The 17,451-nt window shown below is 31.0% G+C and overlaps 1 protein-coding gene and 1 long non-coding RNA gene across 2 annotated transcripts in view; one reads left to right on the forward strand and one right to left on the reverse strand.

The window, feature by feature from the left end:
• LOC146997398 (uncharacterized) overlaps nt 1-6,307 on the reverse strand; it is a 71,497-nt gene extending 65,190 nt beyond the window's left edge. The window contains exon 1 of the long non-coding RNA XR_015041401.1: nt 6,174-6,307. This is a non-coding gene — a long non-coding RNA (uncharacterized LOC146997398). The remainder of the gene's footprint in view (nt 1-6,173) is intronic.
• Nucleotides 1-16,222, forward strand: part of LOC118198747 (mutS protein homolog 4-like) — an 84,790-nt gene extending 68,568 nt beyond the window's left edge. The window contains exons 16-20 of the mRNA XM_085817617.1: nt 4,927-4,991; nt 5,359-5,429; nt 15,526-15,626; nt 15,712-15,803; nt 15,886-16,222. Of these exons, the coding sequence (XP_085673743.1) occupies nt 4,927-4,991; nt 5,359-5,429; nt 15,526-15,626; nt 15,712-15,803; nt 15,886-16,086 (530 nt within the window). The 3' untranslated portion in view covers nt 16,087-16,222. The remainder of the gene's footprint in view (nt 1-4,926; nt 4,992-5,358; nt 5,430-15,525; nt 15,627-15,711; nt 15,804-15,885) is intronic.
• Nucleotides 16,223-17,451: the final 1,229 nt, after the last annotated feature.

Genomic DNA, 17,451 nt, shown 5'->3' on the forward strand with positions numbered 1-17,451 from the left:
AAAAATTTAAATGGTGAAGAAATTGAAGGAATATTTGATGACAATGAATGTTAAAATTTAATAAAAAATAATTATGTGTACAATATTGAAAAAATATTAAAAAAGAAAGGAAATATATATTTAGTAAAATGATTGGTTTATACGGAGTCTTTTAATACATGCATTAATAAGGAGGATTTATATCCCTGACTTTAATAAATGACTTTATTTATTTTGAATTCTGAAGATTATGAAAAATGTGAAGATTTTACCGTTTATTATACATCCCCACTAAAAATTTAAAAAAAATTGCTTTAAAATCAATTCCAATCTGAATTTCTTAGTTTAATATAAGTAAAAATTGTAATAATAACAAAGTAACCATAGAATCTGCATTAGGTGCTAGAGAAATAACTATACCTGATGGAAATTGAAATTGTACAGTTACAGATTTAAATAAATATTTGATAAAATTAATAGGAAATCCCCCCAATAACATTTGGTATTGTAAAAGCAAGACAAAGAATATCAATTAAATTATCTAAAGGATGGAAAATTCATCTAAAAAGGATGAATTTCATAAAATTTTAGGATTTAAGCAAAAACATATAAGGCTCCCGATGATGACACAGAGATAGAAGGTAAACATATTGATGATATATCTGAAAGAAATGATGATATTTATATTCATTATGATATAGTAAAAGGAACTTATGCAAATGGAAAATTCACTGAAGGTATGTCTTCACTTAATAACCTAAATCCACCAGGTAGTATCATTTAAAAAATATTTGAGAAACCTATATTTGTTCCCGTTAAATTAGATGAAATTAGTATTAACGTAATGTAATATACGAGTGTGCTTTCATATGCAAATCAAGAAGTTGAAATTATTATTTCCTGATTTTTACCATAAATAAATGAATATTCACCGATTGTACAGAAAAGTAAAAAAAAAAAAAAAAAAAAAAGATTTTTACAGTTTTTGTAAAAACAGTAATAGATAAGCCTCAAAAACAAGCCATACGTAATAAATTAAATTAAATATTTTCAATGAAAAGAAAAGTTTTAAAATTATACATAAATAAATGGGAACGACTTATGACTTAGGAGATCCGAAGTGCCATCATAATAATGAAACTGAAAGTGAAGATCCTATAGAAATTAATAAGGACAGAAATGCAACTAATCAGAGGGAAAATGCTATTTATTATTTTATTATAAAAAAAAAGAAAATAATATTTTGCATTCAAGAAGTTTTCTTCAATTAGAACTAAAAATTTGTAAAATAATAATGATAATATTGGAGAGGAAAATTTAACTTTAAATAGTTTAGGAGGATTTATTTATACAGCACAACTATCTATTGAACATCATAAATACATGCTTCATTAATGACTCATGCTTTTTAAATAATTCATTGTAATCCTGATTATTCCACATCCGAAGATACAAATATACTTTTCTAGCCTGATACTTCAGATAAACCTGATAAAAATTTTATTACTATTAAAGGAAATGATATTGAAGCCCCTAAATTTTCTGTTGTAATAAATAATATAAAATTGAATGAAGATTATAATGTCGGATGTCTTAAGCTGGTCTAATACGAAAAATAGCAATGTTGTAAAAATATGGAGCCTTTCAAAATACATATTTTCTTTCTTTAGATAAAAAAGCACTTACACATTTTGAGATCCAGTTTCAACTTCAGAGAGATAGAAGTGGGAATATGTTATATACTAATGAAAAAAATAGTTATAAAGTAGTTGTTGATTTAAAACTAATGTTAAATCATTATAAGTTTGAAGCAAAGATTTAAAAGGAAAATTTTAAAAGGAAAAAAGAAATAGAAATTGAATGAAATCAATTCAGATTGTTAAAATCCCTTATATTTTCATCTTCATCTGGTACATATGAAATAACATATAACTCTAGACGATTTTTTAAGCTTATATATATTCTCCCTCAATATGTTGAAAGAGAAAAAAGCAACACAAAATAATATGATATTTGATAATTTTTAGATACGCTTGAATGTATTTTATGGTTAATGGAAAGGAATTTCATAATACAAATTATAAAATGTATTTTTCTAAAAATATATTATATGAGTCTGTTCTAAAAGCAGGATTGAATGACATTAATTCTGAAACAGGATTTTTGATAGATTTTTTAAAATTTGAAAAACGATCCTAAATTTTGTTATGATCTCTCTAATCATGCAAGTTATACTTCGATCAGTGATATTGAAATAAATTTTATTTGGACCTAAAAATATAGACTTTATAAAAGAAAAAAGAAATGCATTTTAAATACAGGAGAAATTACTATAAATGAACCTGTAAAATTGCCATTATAATAAATGGTGGCTTATTATCCACCTTTCAGATGAGGAAATAAAAGAAGGACCTGTAAGTCCTCCTGGTATTAGTTTTAAATTAACGTATGATGGAAATTATGATATGTGGAATAAAAAAAACTGTTTAAATCCTTTACATAATCATGATATTGTTAATAAAGAATTTGTATTAAAATACACAAAAGATAATTATTTTGAATTGAAAAATAAACTGGTTGGAAAAATCGCGAAATTAAGACTGCAAAAAGATTAATGGTACAGCTGGAGATCCTGATGATATTCTAATAAATGAAAGTATATTAGAATTTAAAAAGAAACTAGAAGATAAATATTCAAGTTAAAGATGTTATAGATGCAAGAGAGAGAAGAATAGAAAATGTTGGAAATCCAATAAAAGGTCAAAATGCTGTAACAAAAAAGTTTGTTTGTTATGAAATTTATTCATATGATTTTAATCTTTTATATGCTATTAGTTCGTTTGGAGTTATTGAACTTAAACTAGTGAAAACTGGATTAGTAAAATCTTTACTAGCACAACGTTTTCGAAATTTACAAAATATGGAATATTGAATGAAAATTCTGAATTTTTAATAAAAGATTTTGATAAAATTTCCGCATTTTTAGAATCTATAGCTTCAGATCATAACGAGGATCAAATTAAAAAGGGTTTTCGGCTTCTATGTTTTACTATATATACAAATAAAGATAAATCCTTTTCATGTTTTCTTATAGAGCTGATAAATTAAAATTTCAAGTAAAGAAGAAAATTGTTATTATACCTCATTTTAAAACTTAAGTATTAGACTTGAAACCTGAATTATAGTCTAAATAAATTTATGTTAATTGGTGAGAGGTTCTAGAAACACGTTTTTAATTGAAGATTTAATGAGAAATTTTGAAAATGCTGGGATTTAATTTCTAGATATAAAAAATTTTACTAACCTTTCATCAATGAAATAGAGTTTTTTGGATAATATTTCAGCTTATCAAAACTATTCGAATGGCTTAAGATTATGCACGAAATTTTTCATTAGAAGGGATATTATATTTAAATATCAAGAATAATAAAAAAAATTCTTTTAGGTAACGAACACAAAATAAATTGGGATTCAGTTTCAGAGCATCAGACTTAGGTTTTTTTTCAATATCTAAAAACATACATTTTAATGTCATTTTGTTCCAAAACTTTAGATTTTTATTACTAATTTTTACCCCTCCTAGTGGAGGGGGGCTCATGATAGAAATCTTCTAACATGCACTATGTTTATTAATTTTTAGTAACATTTGACATTTATTCAAAACAATTATTTACAAAGACATTATTACATGACATTATTTATTTCAAAAACTTGATATTTTCGTTTTTCGTGTAATTTTTTAGAGTCTGTCAGATCTAGAAAATATGTAAATACATTTGTTGATAAAAAACTTGAGATGAGATAGAGTCGTTCATGTTTTTGAAAAAGTGCACCAGTATCGATCACTTTGACTCTAGCAATAAATCAAGAAATTTACGTACTGAAAATATTTTGATGGAAAGTTATAGATAAATAATTAACGACGATAAAGAAATTTATAGTGTTTTAAAAACAATACAGCTGATTCCTTAAATTCTTTCTTTACGACTGGATTCCACTACTGATTGGAGACATGTGAAGAAGATCTGGCATGTCTTATGAATTGCGATTTTTGAAGAGGAAAAGAAAGCATTTCTTAAAAGGACTAGATAGTAGAAAATGCTGTAAGACATTGAACTAGATAGTAGAAAATACAGTATGATTAAAAGGACTCCAGGTTTTGGTTTTCTGAATTCATAAACAATAGTACATTTTTGCCCGTTAACTTGCAGTGTTTAGTAGTTAATATAATTTAAGCGCGCCTCGGATTACCATCGCCAAGCTGCACCTCATATTATGCTTCTGGTTTAAACGTTAAGAATAATGTTTTATTACAATGTTGAGATCGTGTGTTTATAGGAACTCTATCAGAATTATGGCTCTTCTTACTCTCCATTTACGAATAATAAGAAAGAAATAAGCACAAAATTGGAGCTACATGAGCCATATATTAACCGTATGTTTGCATTTTCATAATGTACTGATGACAACCAAATGACAGTAAGTATCTGTAGCACGATTCTTCCTTTTCCTCGAAGTACACATTTCTTATTAAATATCCAGAACTGAAGTTCTAGATTTCATGCGCATAATTCCTAAGCTGCAGTTGCATAGAATCATAGAAATATTTTCATTTTATGTGTCAGACAGAAGTGGAAAGTAGACGCAATAAAATCTCCCAGAAAATGTATTCACTTTAGTTAACTTAAAGGTTCTACTTTAGAACTACGTATATTATGATATTAACGACTCAAACTAAAAGTATATGGATTAATAAGTTTGGCTTAAACAAATTAATAATATGTATAAAATAAGTAATATAAGAAAATTTGCTTTTTCAAAAATATGCCTTTAAACCCTGACGTATTTGCATGTATTTTATTCAATATGTAATAATATCTATAAATAAATTTCTTGTAAACTAATGAAAACTCTTATAATTTTTGAGTAATTATCATATTTTTTTAGGTACAAATGCAGAAGAAGGACGTGCATTAGCTTATTCTATATGTGAAGAGCTTCTCATGACAAAAGTTTGTAAAAATGATTGTAATTAACTTCAATGCAATTAGAAATTCAGGTGTAATTTTAAAATATTAAATTTAATTCAGTATTTACAATAAATAACAATACTTAAAAATCACTTTTCAATATTTACATAAATATTTTTTTAAACATAACAACTATTTCTTTACTTAAATATTTCACATTTAATAAATTAGCTACACCCTAATTTGTTACAGTAAATTCTAAATTTACAAATAATACAGTACATCCTAAATAATCAAATAATTACAGTAAATCCTTAATTTATTAATATTTAATTTTTATTAATGAAATATTGGTAATATTTACACATTTTTGAAGGTGATGTAAATTAATATGTTTTTGTAATTCTAGGCTTTTATATTTTGTTCAACTCATTTTATGGAGTTAACTAGATTACCGTTAGTCTACCCTAATGCTGAAAAGTATGTTTTCAAAATTTTTATAATAGTTCTATAAAAAGTCTTGTAGTTAAACTATAGCAATTTAGTATGGGAATTCGAGAAAGGTGGCTATAATCTTTATTTCTTTATATCTCGATTTTAGATAAATACTTCAAATTATCAATTTTCTCAAAAGAAGATAGAAAATATGAGAAAAATTGGGGTTAGAACGGTGTTTAAAATAGACATTTTTATGTGCTCCCCTATTGAGGAAAATCCCATTTAATATAATGTTCATTATGAGCTAGTAAGTTAAATGCAAAGAAAATTAATATTAAAATTATATTTTCTCGAGGTTATTCGTGATTCTACAAAGTTGTTGAAAGCCTCTCTTTTAGCTAATACAGTTCCATAACCAACAAAACTAGGTATTTTTGCTTTGTTTTCTAAAATTTAGAAAAAATTTCCCGACTTGTTAAATTTCGTTTTTTTATAAGTTTTCTAAATCACCATAGTTCCTATTTGTTCTGCATTACTTTGAATATTAAGCATATAATGAAATTTCTTTTATTTACCTTATTAGTACTTAATGAACATTTTACTAACTGAACATTTTGCTCTACAAAAACCGTATAAAAATTAGATTTTTATAGTTTCAAAAGTGTTAAGTCTTTCAATGCTGAATGGGCTCTGATGATATAATATACTCTAACTTATTTCAAGTAACTCTTTGAATGAAAATGTATGCCACAGATCAATATTTAAGAAAATAAAGCTTATAGTCACCTTTTACAAACACCCTACGTATGCTTGTACAGTAGAGTCCCGCAAACTCACGAAATCTCGACATTCCGTTTAATTCGACAACTTTTTAGGAACTCTTTAAGATATCTCTAGGCCAAACAAATATTACAGTATTTATAATTATTATTTATGCGTATGTCTTTGTCCTATTCAAGGATTTGAGTGTTCTTTTTCTGCAATTTTTGTCGTTTTCACATTGTGTCATTAATTTTTGGAACTGCTTAACAAATTTCAAAATATGATGTAATACTTGGCAACGGTGTTTGCTTCTTTCGAGGATACAAAGAAAGTCAGGTAGCGGCTGGCCGCTGGCTCACATTCTTTTTTATTGATGCGAGACGTTAGGAGACTGTGTGGGAAGTTTTATGACTGAATCTCATTGCAAACTAAACTGACGTCAGTTCATTGCTGATATCGTTCCTCAGTTCCCATCCACGCGCATAAATGTTAACATATTTTTGGAAACTTTTGATTTTCTGTGAAGTGAAAATTTCTTTCGAAAAGAAAAGAAAACAAACTAACATGACAATGGAAATGAAACTAGATGCCTTAAAGAGATTTAACAAAGGGGAAAGTGTAAACAAAATTACCATGGATTTAGGTATTGGACAAACGGAAATCGATTCTTGGTGTACGAAAAGAAGCATGTACGGATAGTTGAAAGGAGAGAAAAAATATTGAAAGGTGATGAATACGAAAAAGTGACGAGGCGCTTTATTCGTGGTTCGGGCAGCGAAGGGAACAAAGAACACCCATTTCAGGACCAATTTTACTAGAGAAAGCCCTAATACTTTATGATGAATTTCAAGGACAGCCTGGATTTACTACTAGTGCTGGCTGGCTCGACAGATGGAAAATGTGGCATCAGGCACTTAAAAGTTTGTGGAGAAAAGCTACCTGTTAACTTGTAAAATGTTGCAATGTACAAGGATAATTTCGTCAAACCAATTGAAAAGGAGGGAATATCTGGAGATCAAGTTTATGATTGTGATGAGACAGGTCTGAATTTTCGAATGCTACTTTCAAAAACAGTGGCATCTAGGAGAGAAAAATAGGCACCAGGCTACAAAAGAAGCAAGGAGAGAGTCACAATCTTGGCATGCGGCAATGCAACAGGCAGGCATAAGCTCAAACTACTCAAACTAATGCGTATAAGCAAATAAAAAAAATTTCGAGATTTTAAAAATGTAAAAAAGTACACTAATGGAACCGAAACCAACTGTCATCTTCCTGTTTGGTACCGGAATCAGTCAAAGGCATGGATGAATGAAGCAATATTTAATGATTGCTTTCATCAGTAGTTCGTTCCATCGGTGGAAAAGTTTTCAAAATAAAAAAAATCTACCAAGCAATAGTTATTCAGAATTTGTAATTTGAAAAGTAAAATCTACCAAGAAAGGAAGCTATTCACATTCTAGACAATATTCCATCCCATCCTGATGCGAATAGTTATGAGACGAAGATATAAGAGCCATGTTTCTTCTTTCTAACGTAACCTAGAATATGATTAATCTGTTATACATATCGATGATCCCGTCATCAATTAGTCTCTTCTATAACCACAGTCCCCCCCCAAACCATGCAGCAAAAAGCTTAGCTGTAAATAACTAAACGAAATACCAAGGTCAGGGAAATCTTCCTTAACACACGTGAGATTACCGATCACTCACAGAGTAAGCTCTAGAATGCAATTTAGCTAACTCTTTGACCAGCAGTTTCTCTGAAATCACTCAGAACTAATTAGAAATTGACTGACTGCTGAATATCGCAGTCGTAAATATCGCCTTGCCCTCTGAAAACTTCGGTAAAAATTGTTTCTAGGGCTTCAAAAATGCGTTTTCCCAAAAGATCCAGAATATCAGCAAGCTGACGGGAGATTGCCAAATGTCACCAAGGCCCGTCAGGACAGTTTTTGCTACCTCTAGGCTTCTACTTGAGCTAATTTCATAAATGATACTTTGCTGTATTCAAAAACACTAGGTCTAAAATCCTATACATTAAATTACATATAAAATAAGTATCCACACATCCATTTACACAAATATGCAATGTAAATTTATTAATAAATAAAACAATATATAGCATTACAACAATACACAGAAATAGAGACGCAAATAGGTTAAAATGTTTACAGAAATTTCCAACGCCAATTTTCATCCGATCATATATGCCAGGCATCATTAATAACATATTATTATCATCATTAAATTGCGGTAACAGCATTCTTAAATGAGGAAATAGTCTCTTGTAAATGTTTAACAGAATTTCCCCCTTTAACTCTTGCCCTTGACAAATAAACAATGAATCTGTGACCTTTCTCCTTCCCTTTTTTACGTTATTGTACTGAACGGTGTTAAATTTATGCTGCACGTTTTAAATAATGGGCATTGTCAATCCCTTTTAGGCTCCATTTTATGTGTTTGTGCTATGAAGAATTATGCTTCAAATAAAAAAAAAAGTTTCAGCTATCCATGATTGCTTTTTTTAAAGGGGATATGTACCGTATGTCAGCATCTTCTTCATTTCTACATTAAAATTTATTTGTTGTGTTCAGGATGATAAAAAATATCTAGCAAAAATAAATAAGTCTGGTAAATAAGCAAACTTGGAATAACAATAATGGAATGTGTGTAAAGATAAAAGTATTCTGCTGTACTACTTAAACATGCCATTACTGTACTACCTAAACACATATTCCATTACAAAACCTACTTATTCCGGTTCCATCCAACTGCCTTTATATTTTCGGTAAATAATTTTGAATCATCTTGTATGTGGATATATAATAACTATGAAATGACTTATACGTGAATGAATATAAGTTATTTTATAGCTTTCATCGGCATCAAAACAAATAAGCACTTTACTCTACTCTTTTTCAAAAGTGAGATGAGTTCGAAGGAATGTATTACAAGAAAGGCGCCGTAACATAATACGAACTCAAAATAAGAATAATCGTGAAATTTCTGATTTCTTTTAATTGCATCCATGAATTGTAAGTACTATCGTTGGAAAGCGGAAATATCTAAGAACTGTGTGTCATTAGATCAAAGATGAACTGGGAAACAAATTATAATAAGACCCAAGTTGCAGAGTACTGGCACTCATTTATTGAAACGTTTCTGTGGGGTAATTTCAGAGCCCCTCTGAAGACAAATTCTGAATGACTATTGTTTTCAGGAACTTCAGAGATTGTATGCTTAATAATCAAGTAGCTACAAATAAGTTTTCTATCAATCACGAAAATAGCGTGAAGTGCAGTGGTATAAGTACATCGTCAGTGGATTATGGAGAAATTGAAAAATGTTCTGTGGAACTCGTTTCAAATGGGTAAATGTGGGTTTAAAAAGGTACAACAGGGCAATAAACCTTCTTGAATATACTAGTTCGCCGCTCGTGAAATTTGGTGCAGGGGTATAACAGTACGGAGTTGTTTCGCATAACTGAGGTTCGCTTAATTCCTGTGGCTAATATTTTGAAGACAAGGCTATTAAGAGTTTTCATCTTCGGGGAACTAGTTTGACGAAGCAGAAACGTATTGCGCTCTTCACGAACAAGGCATTCATAAGGAGTTTTATTAAAGTGGATCCGACTTTCGATTGTACTACGTACAGCCTTGATTCCAATAGAATCAGTGACGTCTGTCATGAAATGTAAAGCTCAATTCACTCCAAATCAAATGGCTTATTTGTGAATAAAAATCTAATATTTGCCCTGTGATACCTGTTTCATAGTTGAAGCAAACTCCATCGATGGAACATAGCAATGACTTTATTTAGCACATTTATTTCACAAGATGAAAGATAAATTTAAATCAAGAAAAATTGCGACATGTAAAAACGAAAAGAAAACGTCTTATAACTTTTTAAAATTAAATTAATTAATTTTTTAACAGCCACGGCTCTCGAGCCTCCGTTTCATTCACTGCAGGCAATATATACATTATTCTTCATCTACTTTAATCGCACAAGATTTTACCAACAATATTTAAGGCTGCTACAGCTCTTCACTAGAAGACAGCAGAATTCTTGAAGAATACTGGTTGTAATATTTAAAAATATAGAAGAAAAATGTTGTCATATGTGTGCAAATTATTGAAAAAACAAAGTACGGACTAAATTTACACTGATATATTTCAAAATATAGTTTGCTTACTGAATATTAGATGTCTGGATACGTGCGGTTATATAAGCTGTACTTTCAAATATACAAATATACATAATCTACATAGAAAGCTAGATAGATTTAAATTTATCATCGTTTCATGGTTCTTTTTTCTTTCATATTTAAAAGTAAATTATTTAATTATTCTGTAAAATACATTTATTATTATATAACTAGTTTTCACTTTATTTGAAGGAAAGTTTTATTTTAATAAATTATATGCTGTCTTCACATTTATCTACTGAATATATTTTATTTCTTAAAAACTAATTGGAATTTGTATGTATATTCGCGAAGCATTTGGTTTATTTAAAACCTTCTCTAAGTCGGCGTCGTATCTCACACTTATGGCGTTTTTATGCCTGTACTGTCCCCTTCGCTTGCCATGCAACGAAGAGAAAAATTTCATCATTGAAATTGTCGCCACTTGCATGTCTCTTTAAATTCCGTAATTATTTTTGTATTTCTGAATATTGATAAGAGATGGCGCAACCCGTCCTACTTTCTTCACAATTTTCAAGGTGATATTTCCTGTCTTGAATTGAAACCATTTTGTACTTTTTTTGTAATTCCGCTTTCATTAGTGTTATTTTTGCATGTTAAAATAGCTTTTATGATGGATTCAGAGAGTGAGTCGGAGGACAGTGAATTTAATGTCTGCCAGTCGGAAAATGATAATTCTAATTTATAAGAGATAATATTTACTCAGAGTCTAGTGAATCAGAAGATGATGGTATGAGCTCAGTGAGGATGTGGGTAGGAGAAAAAAACAGTCTTAACGCTTTCTCGTTTACAGGAATATTGGTAAATTTGAATAATGATAATTTGATTCAGTATTTTGAATATTTTTCCGACTATTCTATGTTGCAGCTGATTGTAAATGAAACTAATATGTGTACTGAACAATGCCTTCATTTCTAGAAGTCTAAAAATCATTCGTAGCAGCGTGAATCATTCCAAGCAGCGGAAATGGAGTTCAACTTACAAAGAAGAAATCAGAATTTTACTATGGATTTGGATTATGCAGGGCATAATAATAATAATAATAATAATAAACAGTCGAACAGTGGTATAGGTCAAATGATGAAAAATTATAAACCCCTTTCTTCAAGAAATTCATGCCATACAGCCAATATCACAATTAGAAACGATATCTACTCTTTCCTACAATGGACATTATGACCTGATACATACCCTAATTCAACACTGAATAAAATTTAGTCAGTTTATTAAAAAATAAACGAGTTAAGCGAAATTACAGTTACCTTAGAACATGATGCATTTATTGATCAGAGGTTTCTTTTATATCAAGATAGACTTGCTTGGAAACAGCACTTACATTTGAAAAGGGTCATATTCGGTATAAAAATATTTATGTTATGCAAGGAGAAAAGAGAATACATTTAATCGACAATAATTTTTACAGGAAAAGGAACACCTTTCTTTGATGAAAAGTTTTGAAGACAGAATTTTCAAAATCTACGCAAGTGGTTCTGACATTAATTCATTACATAAGGGATACTGCGTAACATCAGATTAATTCCAGTTTTAACAGATACGCTTGCCGAGTACAAAACTGATTCTATCAATCTCAACAGCAGAGAAGTTCCTAATTATGTGAAAATTAGAGAACTCAAGAAAGGTGACACCATAGCATTTCGACGTGGGAAAGCTCTCATTATGAAATGGAAAGATAAAAAAGATGTGTAACTTATTTCAACTATCCATAATTTGGAGATGTTTGCAGAGAAATCGTCTACAGGAGAAAAGGTGAAGCCGAAGATGGTAGTCAATTATAACGACAGCATGGGTGGCTTTGATACCGACCAAAATATGGCATCTTATGCTATTCTAAGAAAATATAGGAAAAAATATTACAAAAATGTATTTTTTCATCTATTCGATGAATGCATTTAGAATTTTTATGTCCTATAAAAATTGAAAACGGTTGTTCTATAACGCAGCTTCAGTTTCAGCTAATTTTGGTAAATCAAGTGGTTATTAAGTACCATTTGGAATCAATGTGCAGCAAAAGAGGTAGGCCGTCTCAACTGACTGAGAGACATTTCGTAAAATTTAATCTACCAACTGAAAAAAAGAAAAGACAGCAAGAAAATGTACCGTCTTGTTGCAGCAAACGAGACAGTAAAAGTAAATGGATAAGGAAAGAAACAAGGTACTATTGTGAGAAGTGTGATGTGGGACTTTGTGCTGTTCCATGATTTGAAATTTTTCATTTGTAGCGTGGTATCTGTTAGAATATCACTTAAAACACTATTCAAGATATTTTTGATATTTATAGTCAATTTTTTTCCAAAGTATGCAAAAAATAAATTTGTAATAAAAGAGACTGCAAAGCTATTTTAACGGTAACTTGGTAACGGTGAGGCTGAAAAACCATTTTCCATAAAAACACTTTTTGCGTAATTTTAATAATTATTTTCATGTGGATGTTTATTAAAAACCTCAAAGCAATAGAGTTAATAAATGTAGTATCGGATTGCATTCTTTTAAATTTAAAACTTGGGTGCATTTCAGGGAAGACTGGTGATCAGTGAACAGGGTATCACGTATTTGATCACCCATAGATCCAACAAAAACCTTTTGTATTTTCGAATTTACGATAGAACATATATTAACTTTCAGCAGCAACAACAAAAAAATTTGTTTTGGTCAAAAATTCGAAGTAAAATGCGAACAAGAAGAGGTTAATCATGTTAAATACAAGTTATTTCCAAGTTTTTGTTTTATTGACATTTCCTCTTTTAAATTTTCAAATTTTTTCCTAATAAATCTAAAAATATGAATGAATTATTCAAATAATTAGGTTATTTACTCATGTATTACCTATTTTTTATTTTATTTATTTATTTTTATTAATTTTATCGTCTGAAAATCGAAAGGAGAAATTTATGCGAACAATTCAGTTTTCGAAGGACACGGTTACAGTAAACACGTAACAAATAAAAAGTAGTCATGGATAAATTACCGGTAATTAGGACACTATTATTTCTTCAAAAGAAACTTGCATTCCCTTAAGAATGCATAGTAATATTAACATTACATTCCCAATATCAGTAAAGTATCTTCATTTCTATTTCCCTGTAACACGCTCTTATTGTTTCCTGTTGCTACATCTTAGTCCTCAAATCATTTATTGCTGCTGTCTGTGTCGTCTGCTACAGCTTATAGGTCGTCGCTATGGTCACCAATGTCATCGCCTTCATCAACGTTCAGTCTATTTTCTCATGTGCAGTGATGTTCAATGATGTTCAGAACCATGAAGAGCATTATATATTCCTGATTTTTTGAAACTCTTCACTATTATTGCTTCATCAATCAGAAACCATGTACTCAAAATACACGAATCAATAAATATAAAATCAATAAATAAGATGAAATTTTTTGTGGACAAATTCATATTAAAATTTAGGGGAGCTAGTTCTGTGAATGCAAAAGTGGAAAATTACTTGAATACTTAAAAAAATGTTAAGAGGAAATTCCCCGTGCAAATATGATAAGTCTTCGAAAAATTTTAAATCTTCGCGATATACTAAACTAATTTTAGTATAAAATAACCAGATTTTGTCATGTGATACATATTATTATTTTAACTCCACTCGTGTGCAAAATTAGGAGAATTTGCAAATTATGTCTATTTTTACGAAAAGTATTGAACTAGGTACTAACTATGCCGCCTAAGAATTATGCAAATATTCAAGTCGAACACGTAAACCTACACGTGCGTGTCTGCGGAGCTGTGATTGTGGAGGGGATAGAAGCGTACGAGGGGTTTGGAAGGTTTGTGTGTTCGTACTTCTTCACGAATATTCGCCGTGTTTCTCGCAAAAGTTGGTAAATTTTATAAGATGTCAGGTAAAATCAATAGCCAAGGACGGACTGAGATGGAGAAATTGGGGTAGATTGGAAACAAGCCCATCACAGGCGCAGGTAGCCATAGAGCTCAATATAACGTCCAGTGTCGTCTGAAATTTGTGGTAACAGTTTCAGGGCACTAGATCCATGTCGAGAACACGTGGACAAGGTCAGCAAGTTCTACAATGACGAATGAGGATCGTTATTTGGCCCTTGCAGTTTGGCGACACAGAACTGCTACAGTTTCACAGTTCTCACGTGAGCTGTGTGTTCCACTGCAGACAGTAAAATCCTAGTTCCACTGTCTATAATTGCCCGAAGGCTTCATGAGATAGGGCTGTAATCAGAAGACCCGCTTTCTGCGTCCAACTCACTTCAGGGCATAAGAGAGCGCATGGTGCGGATAACATGTAGCTTATATAATATACTTCAGTGGAGCATCGCGCTTTTTACAGATGAGCCAAGATTCAGCCTGAACACAGATTCTCGGCGTACCTTTAGCTAGAAAGAGCATGGAATACGATACCATTCCTCATTCATCAGGGTAAAGGGCCATTACGGTGGTGAAGGTGTAACAATTTTGACAAGCATTTTGTTGAAGGCCGTACGCCCCTTTACGTGTTTGACAAAGACTTTCTGACTACTATAAGCTACAGAGAGGAGATCTTATAGCCTTATGCTCGACTTTTCGGGGTGCAGTTGATCCTGGTTTCTTGTTAAAGGAACGTCAACGCTCGCACACATAGGGCTCAGTTCGCCGATGATTACCTGGAAAGTAAGAATATTCGCCGCATTTAGTGGCCAGCCAGATCTCCTAACCTTAATCCTATAGATGGGATGCTTTTGGTGGGACAATTGTATCTCGCTATTCTCTTCCGAGAACCATACTAGCGTTTAAAACTGCCTTGCTGCAGGGGTAGGATCGACTCCTCAGGGACTGCTCGATTGCCTCCTGTCCAGTATACCATCATGTTGCGCGACATGTCTGGTTGTGAGAAGAGACCATACCCTATATTAGATTCATTTACAATTCGATATCACAACGTGGATTTTAGACATGCTTGTCGTATGAGCTTTACTGATAATCATCTGGTTTTAAAATAACATTTTTTAACGGTACCTCTCTTTCTATGTTAGAAATGAGTATTCATGCCAAATTTCATTAAAATCTGACCACTAGTTTTCAGAAATTAGATATAGTGTGCCAATTCTCTTAAGTCTGCACACGAGTGTGGAATAAAAAATACTTGTCAATTGTCTTCTCCTTTCTAAACACTTAATTTAATCATTACAGCTATCATTTTAATGTTGAATTTACGGATAAAGAAGATGGTAACTGCACATGTAATTTTACTTACAAGCTGGTTCCAGGTCCATGCAAAGCACAGTATTATGGTATGATTATATTTACGTCCTGTACCTTGTAATTTAGATTTTAATCAAACCTTATTGATTTTTTTTTTAATTCTGATTTTTCTAGGCCTTAAGCTTGCTGAATTTTCCACTATGCCAAAATCTATAATTCATGAGGCGAAACAATTAACTGCTGCCTGGGCGAAAGCAGAAAATAATGTAAGTAAAAAATATGCTTTCAGACGCAGCTATTTGTAATTTTCTTAGTCAAATAACATTTCATTTCATACATTTTCTTTAGAGTAACCAAGAACAGCAACATTTCGGTATATCTGGTGAGAACAAAGAAAAAATAAAGTTAGCAATACATTTGCTTCAACTTTCCGATAGTTCTCTGAATGAAGAAGATTTAAGATCTCATCTTAAAGAATTGAAAAGGATGTTCATAAGTCCATCTTCCTCAGCTGATAGTCCAAGCATTGATTTCACCCAGTTCTCTTAAAAAAGATTGGGTAATATTTTCCCGGACAATTTTGTCTGCAGTTCTGAATTTCTGTAACTAAGCAAAAAGGGCGTTCATTGTGCACTTTACTCAAGTAAAAACACTAGTAAAATGTAAAAATAAATTTCACTTAAAAGTATTAATTATTGTAATAGTTTTTCAAAGTTTTACTTTAGTCATGTCAATTTTAATTAAATTTCTATTATCTATGCAATTAAACCTTACAAAAATATATACTCTTAAGAGTATTACTTTTTACTAAATGGAAAAGAAAAGCTATTTCGATTAAATATGTGAGGAGTATTTGAGATACGAAATTAGGAACAAATTTACAGCTGTAAAATGTAATGAAACTAATATTTTCCTCAAATTTAAGCAATAAAATTAAAATTATTACATTGATAGTCCAATCAAATATGCGTAAATATTTGATTATGGCAAAGCATCAAGGGCTATCTGCCTAAAGGAAGAGATGCCTTCGTGAAGGACTTTCTAAGGAAAACTGGCTCGTATACATGTCGCATATGGGAAAAAACATTAAAACGCCCTCGCAACTAGCCCATTCTCGAAATTCGAACCGAAGATCAGTGTTGAGCGACTTCACCGCTCAGCCGTTGGTGGTCTATTCCTTGTAAGAGATTTTAATCACCTTATGCTATCATCAAGTTTAAGGTAAATCATTCTTATTTTAACATATTAATTGCCAAAAGATGCATTTTAAAATGTATTACGTCTTTTATATATGAGGAAAAAGGAAAACGTATTCTCGAGAATTGCTGGAAATCTATTGTTAGGGCGCACCGATTCGTAACGCATTGATAAATCCCCCCCCAAAAAAAGCACTTTATAGTTCTGGAACTTTTCACAAAAGTACTCGTACAGCTCTTCTCAGCATGGCAGAACACAATCAAAAGTTATCACATCAGACTACTCAGAACATTAAACACAAGGCTATATAAAACGCCTCAAATACCCAAGCTCGTAGAGGATCTCTCAATACTCTGAGCTAAACTTTGAACTAAACTAATGCGCTCTCCAGTCTTACATAGATCCCCAGTTTGCAATGAAACTTATAGTTTCTTCGATTTCTGGGAATTGCTGAAAAGCATACACAGTTATAGCTATATAGAGATAGGATCAGTTACAGTTACATAGGTGTAGAACCAAAATGGTAGCCAAGTTTGCGTTTTTACCCCAAATTTAGGGCAAAAATTAGCCAGCTTGGCTCTATCTTGCCAATTTGGCGAGACAGCCATTTATTTGAAAGTTAAATAGACTTACTCTGCAACCCCCTTTTTACGGCGATGCTTTAAGGCCTTTCATGTTAACATTATATGTAAATTGTAGCATCTTTGGTATATTTTC

This window comes from Stegodyphus dumicola, chromosome 5, assembly GCF_044657685.1.
Source record: "Stegodyphus dumicola isolate Sdum_Otavi_A_Nest chromosome 5, ASM4465768v1".
Taxonomy (NCBI): Eukaryota; Metazoa; Arthropoda; class Arachnida; order Araneae; family Eresidae; genus Stegodyphus; species Stegodyphus dumicola.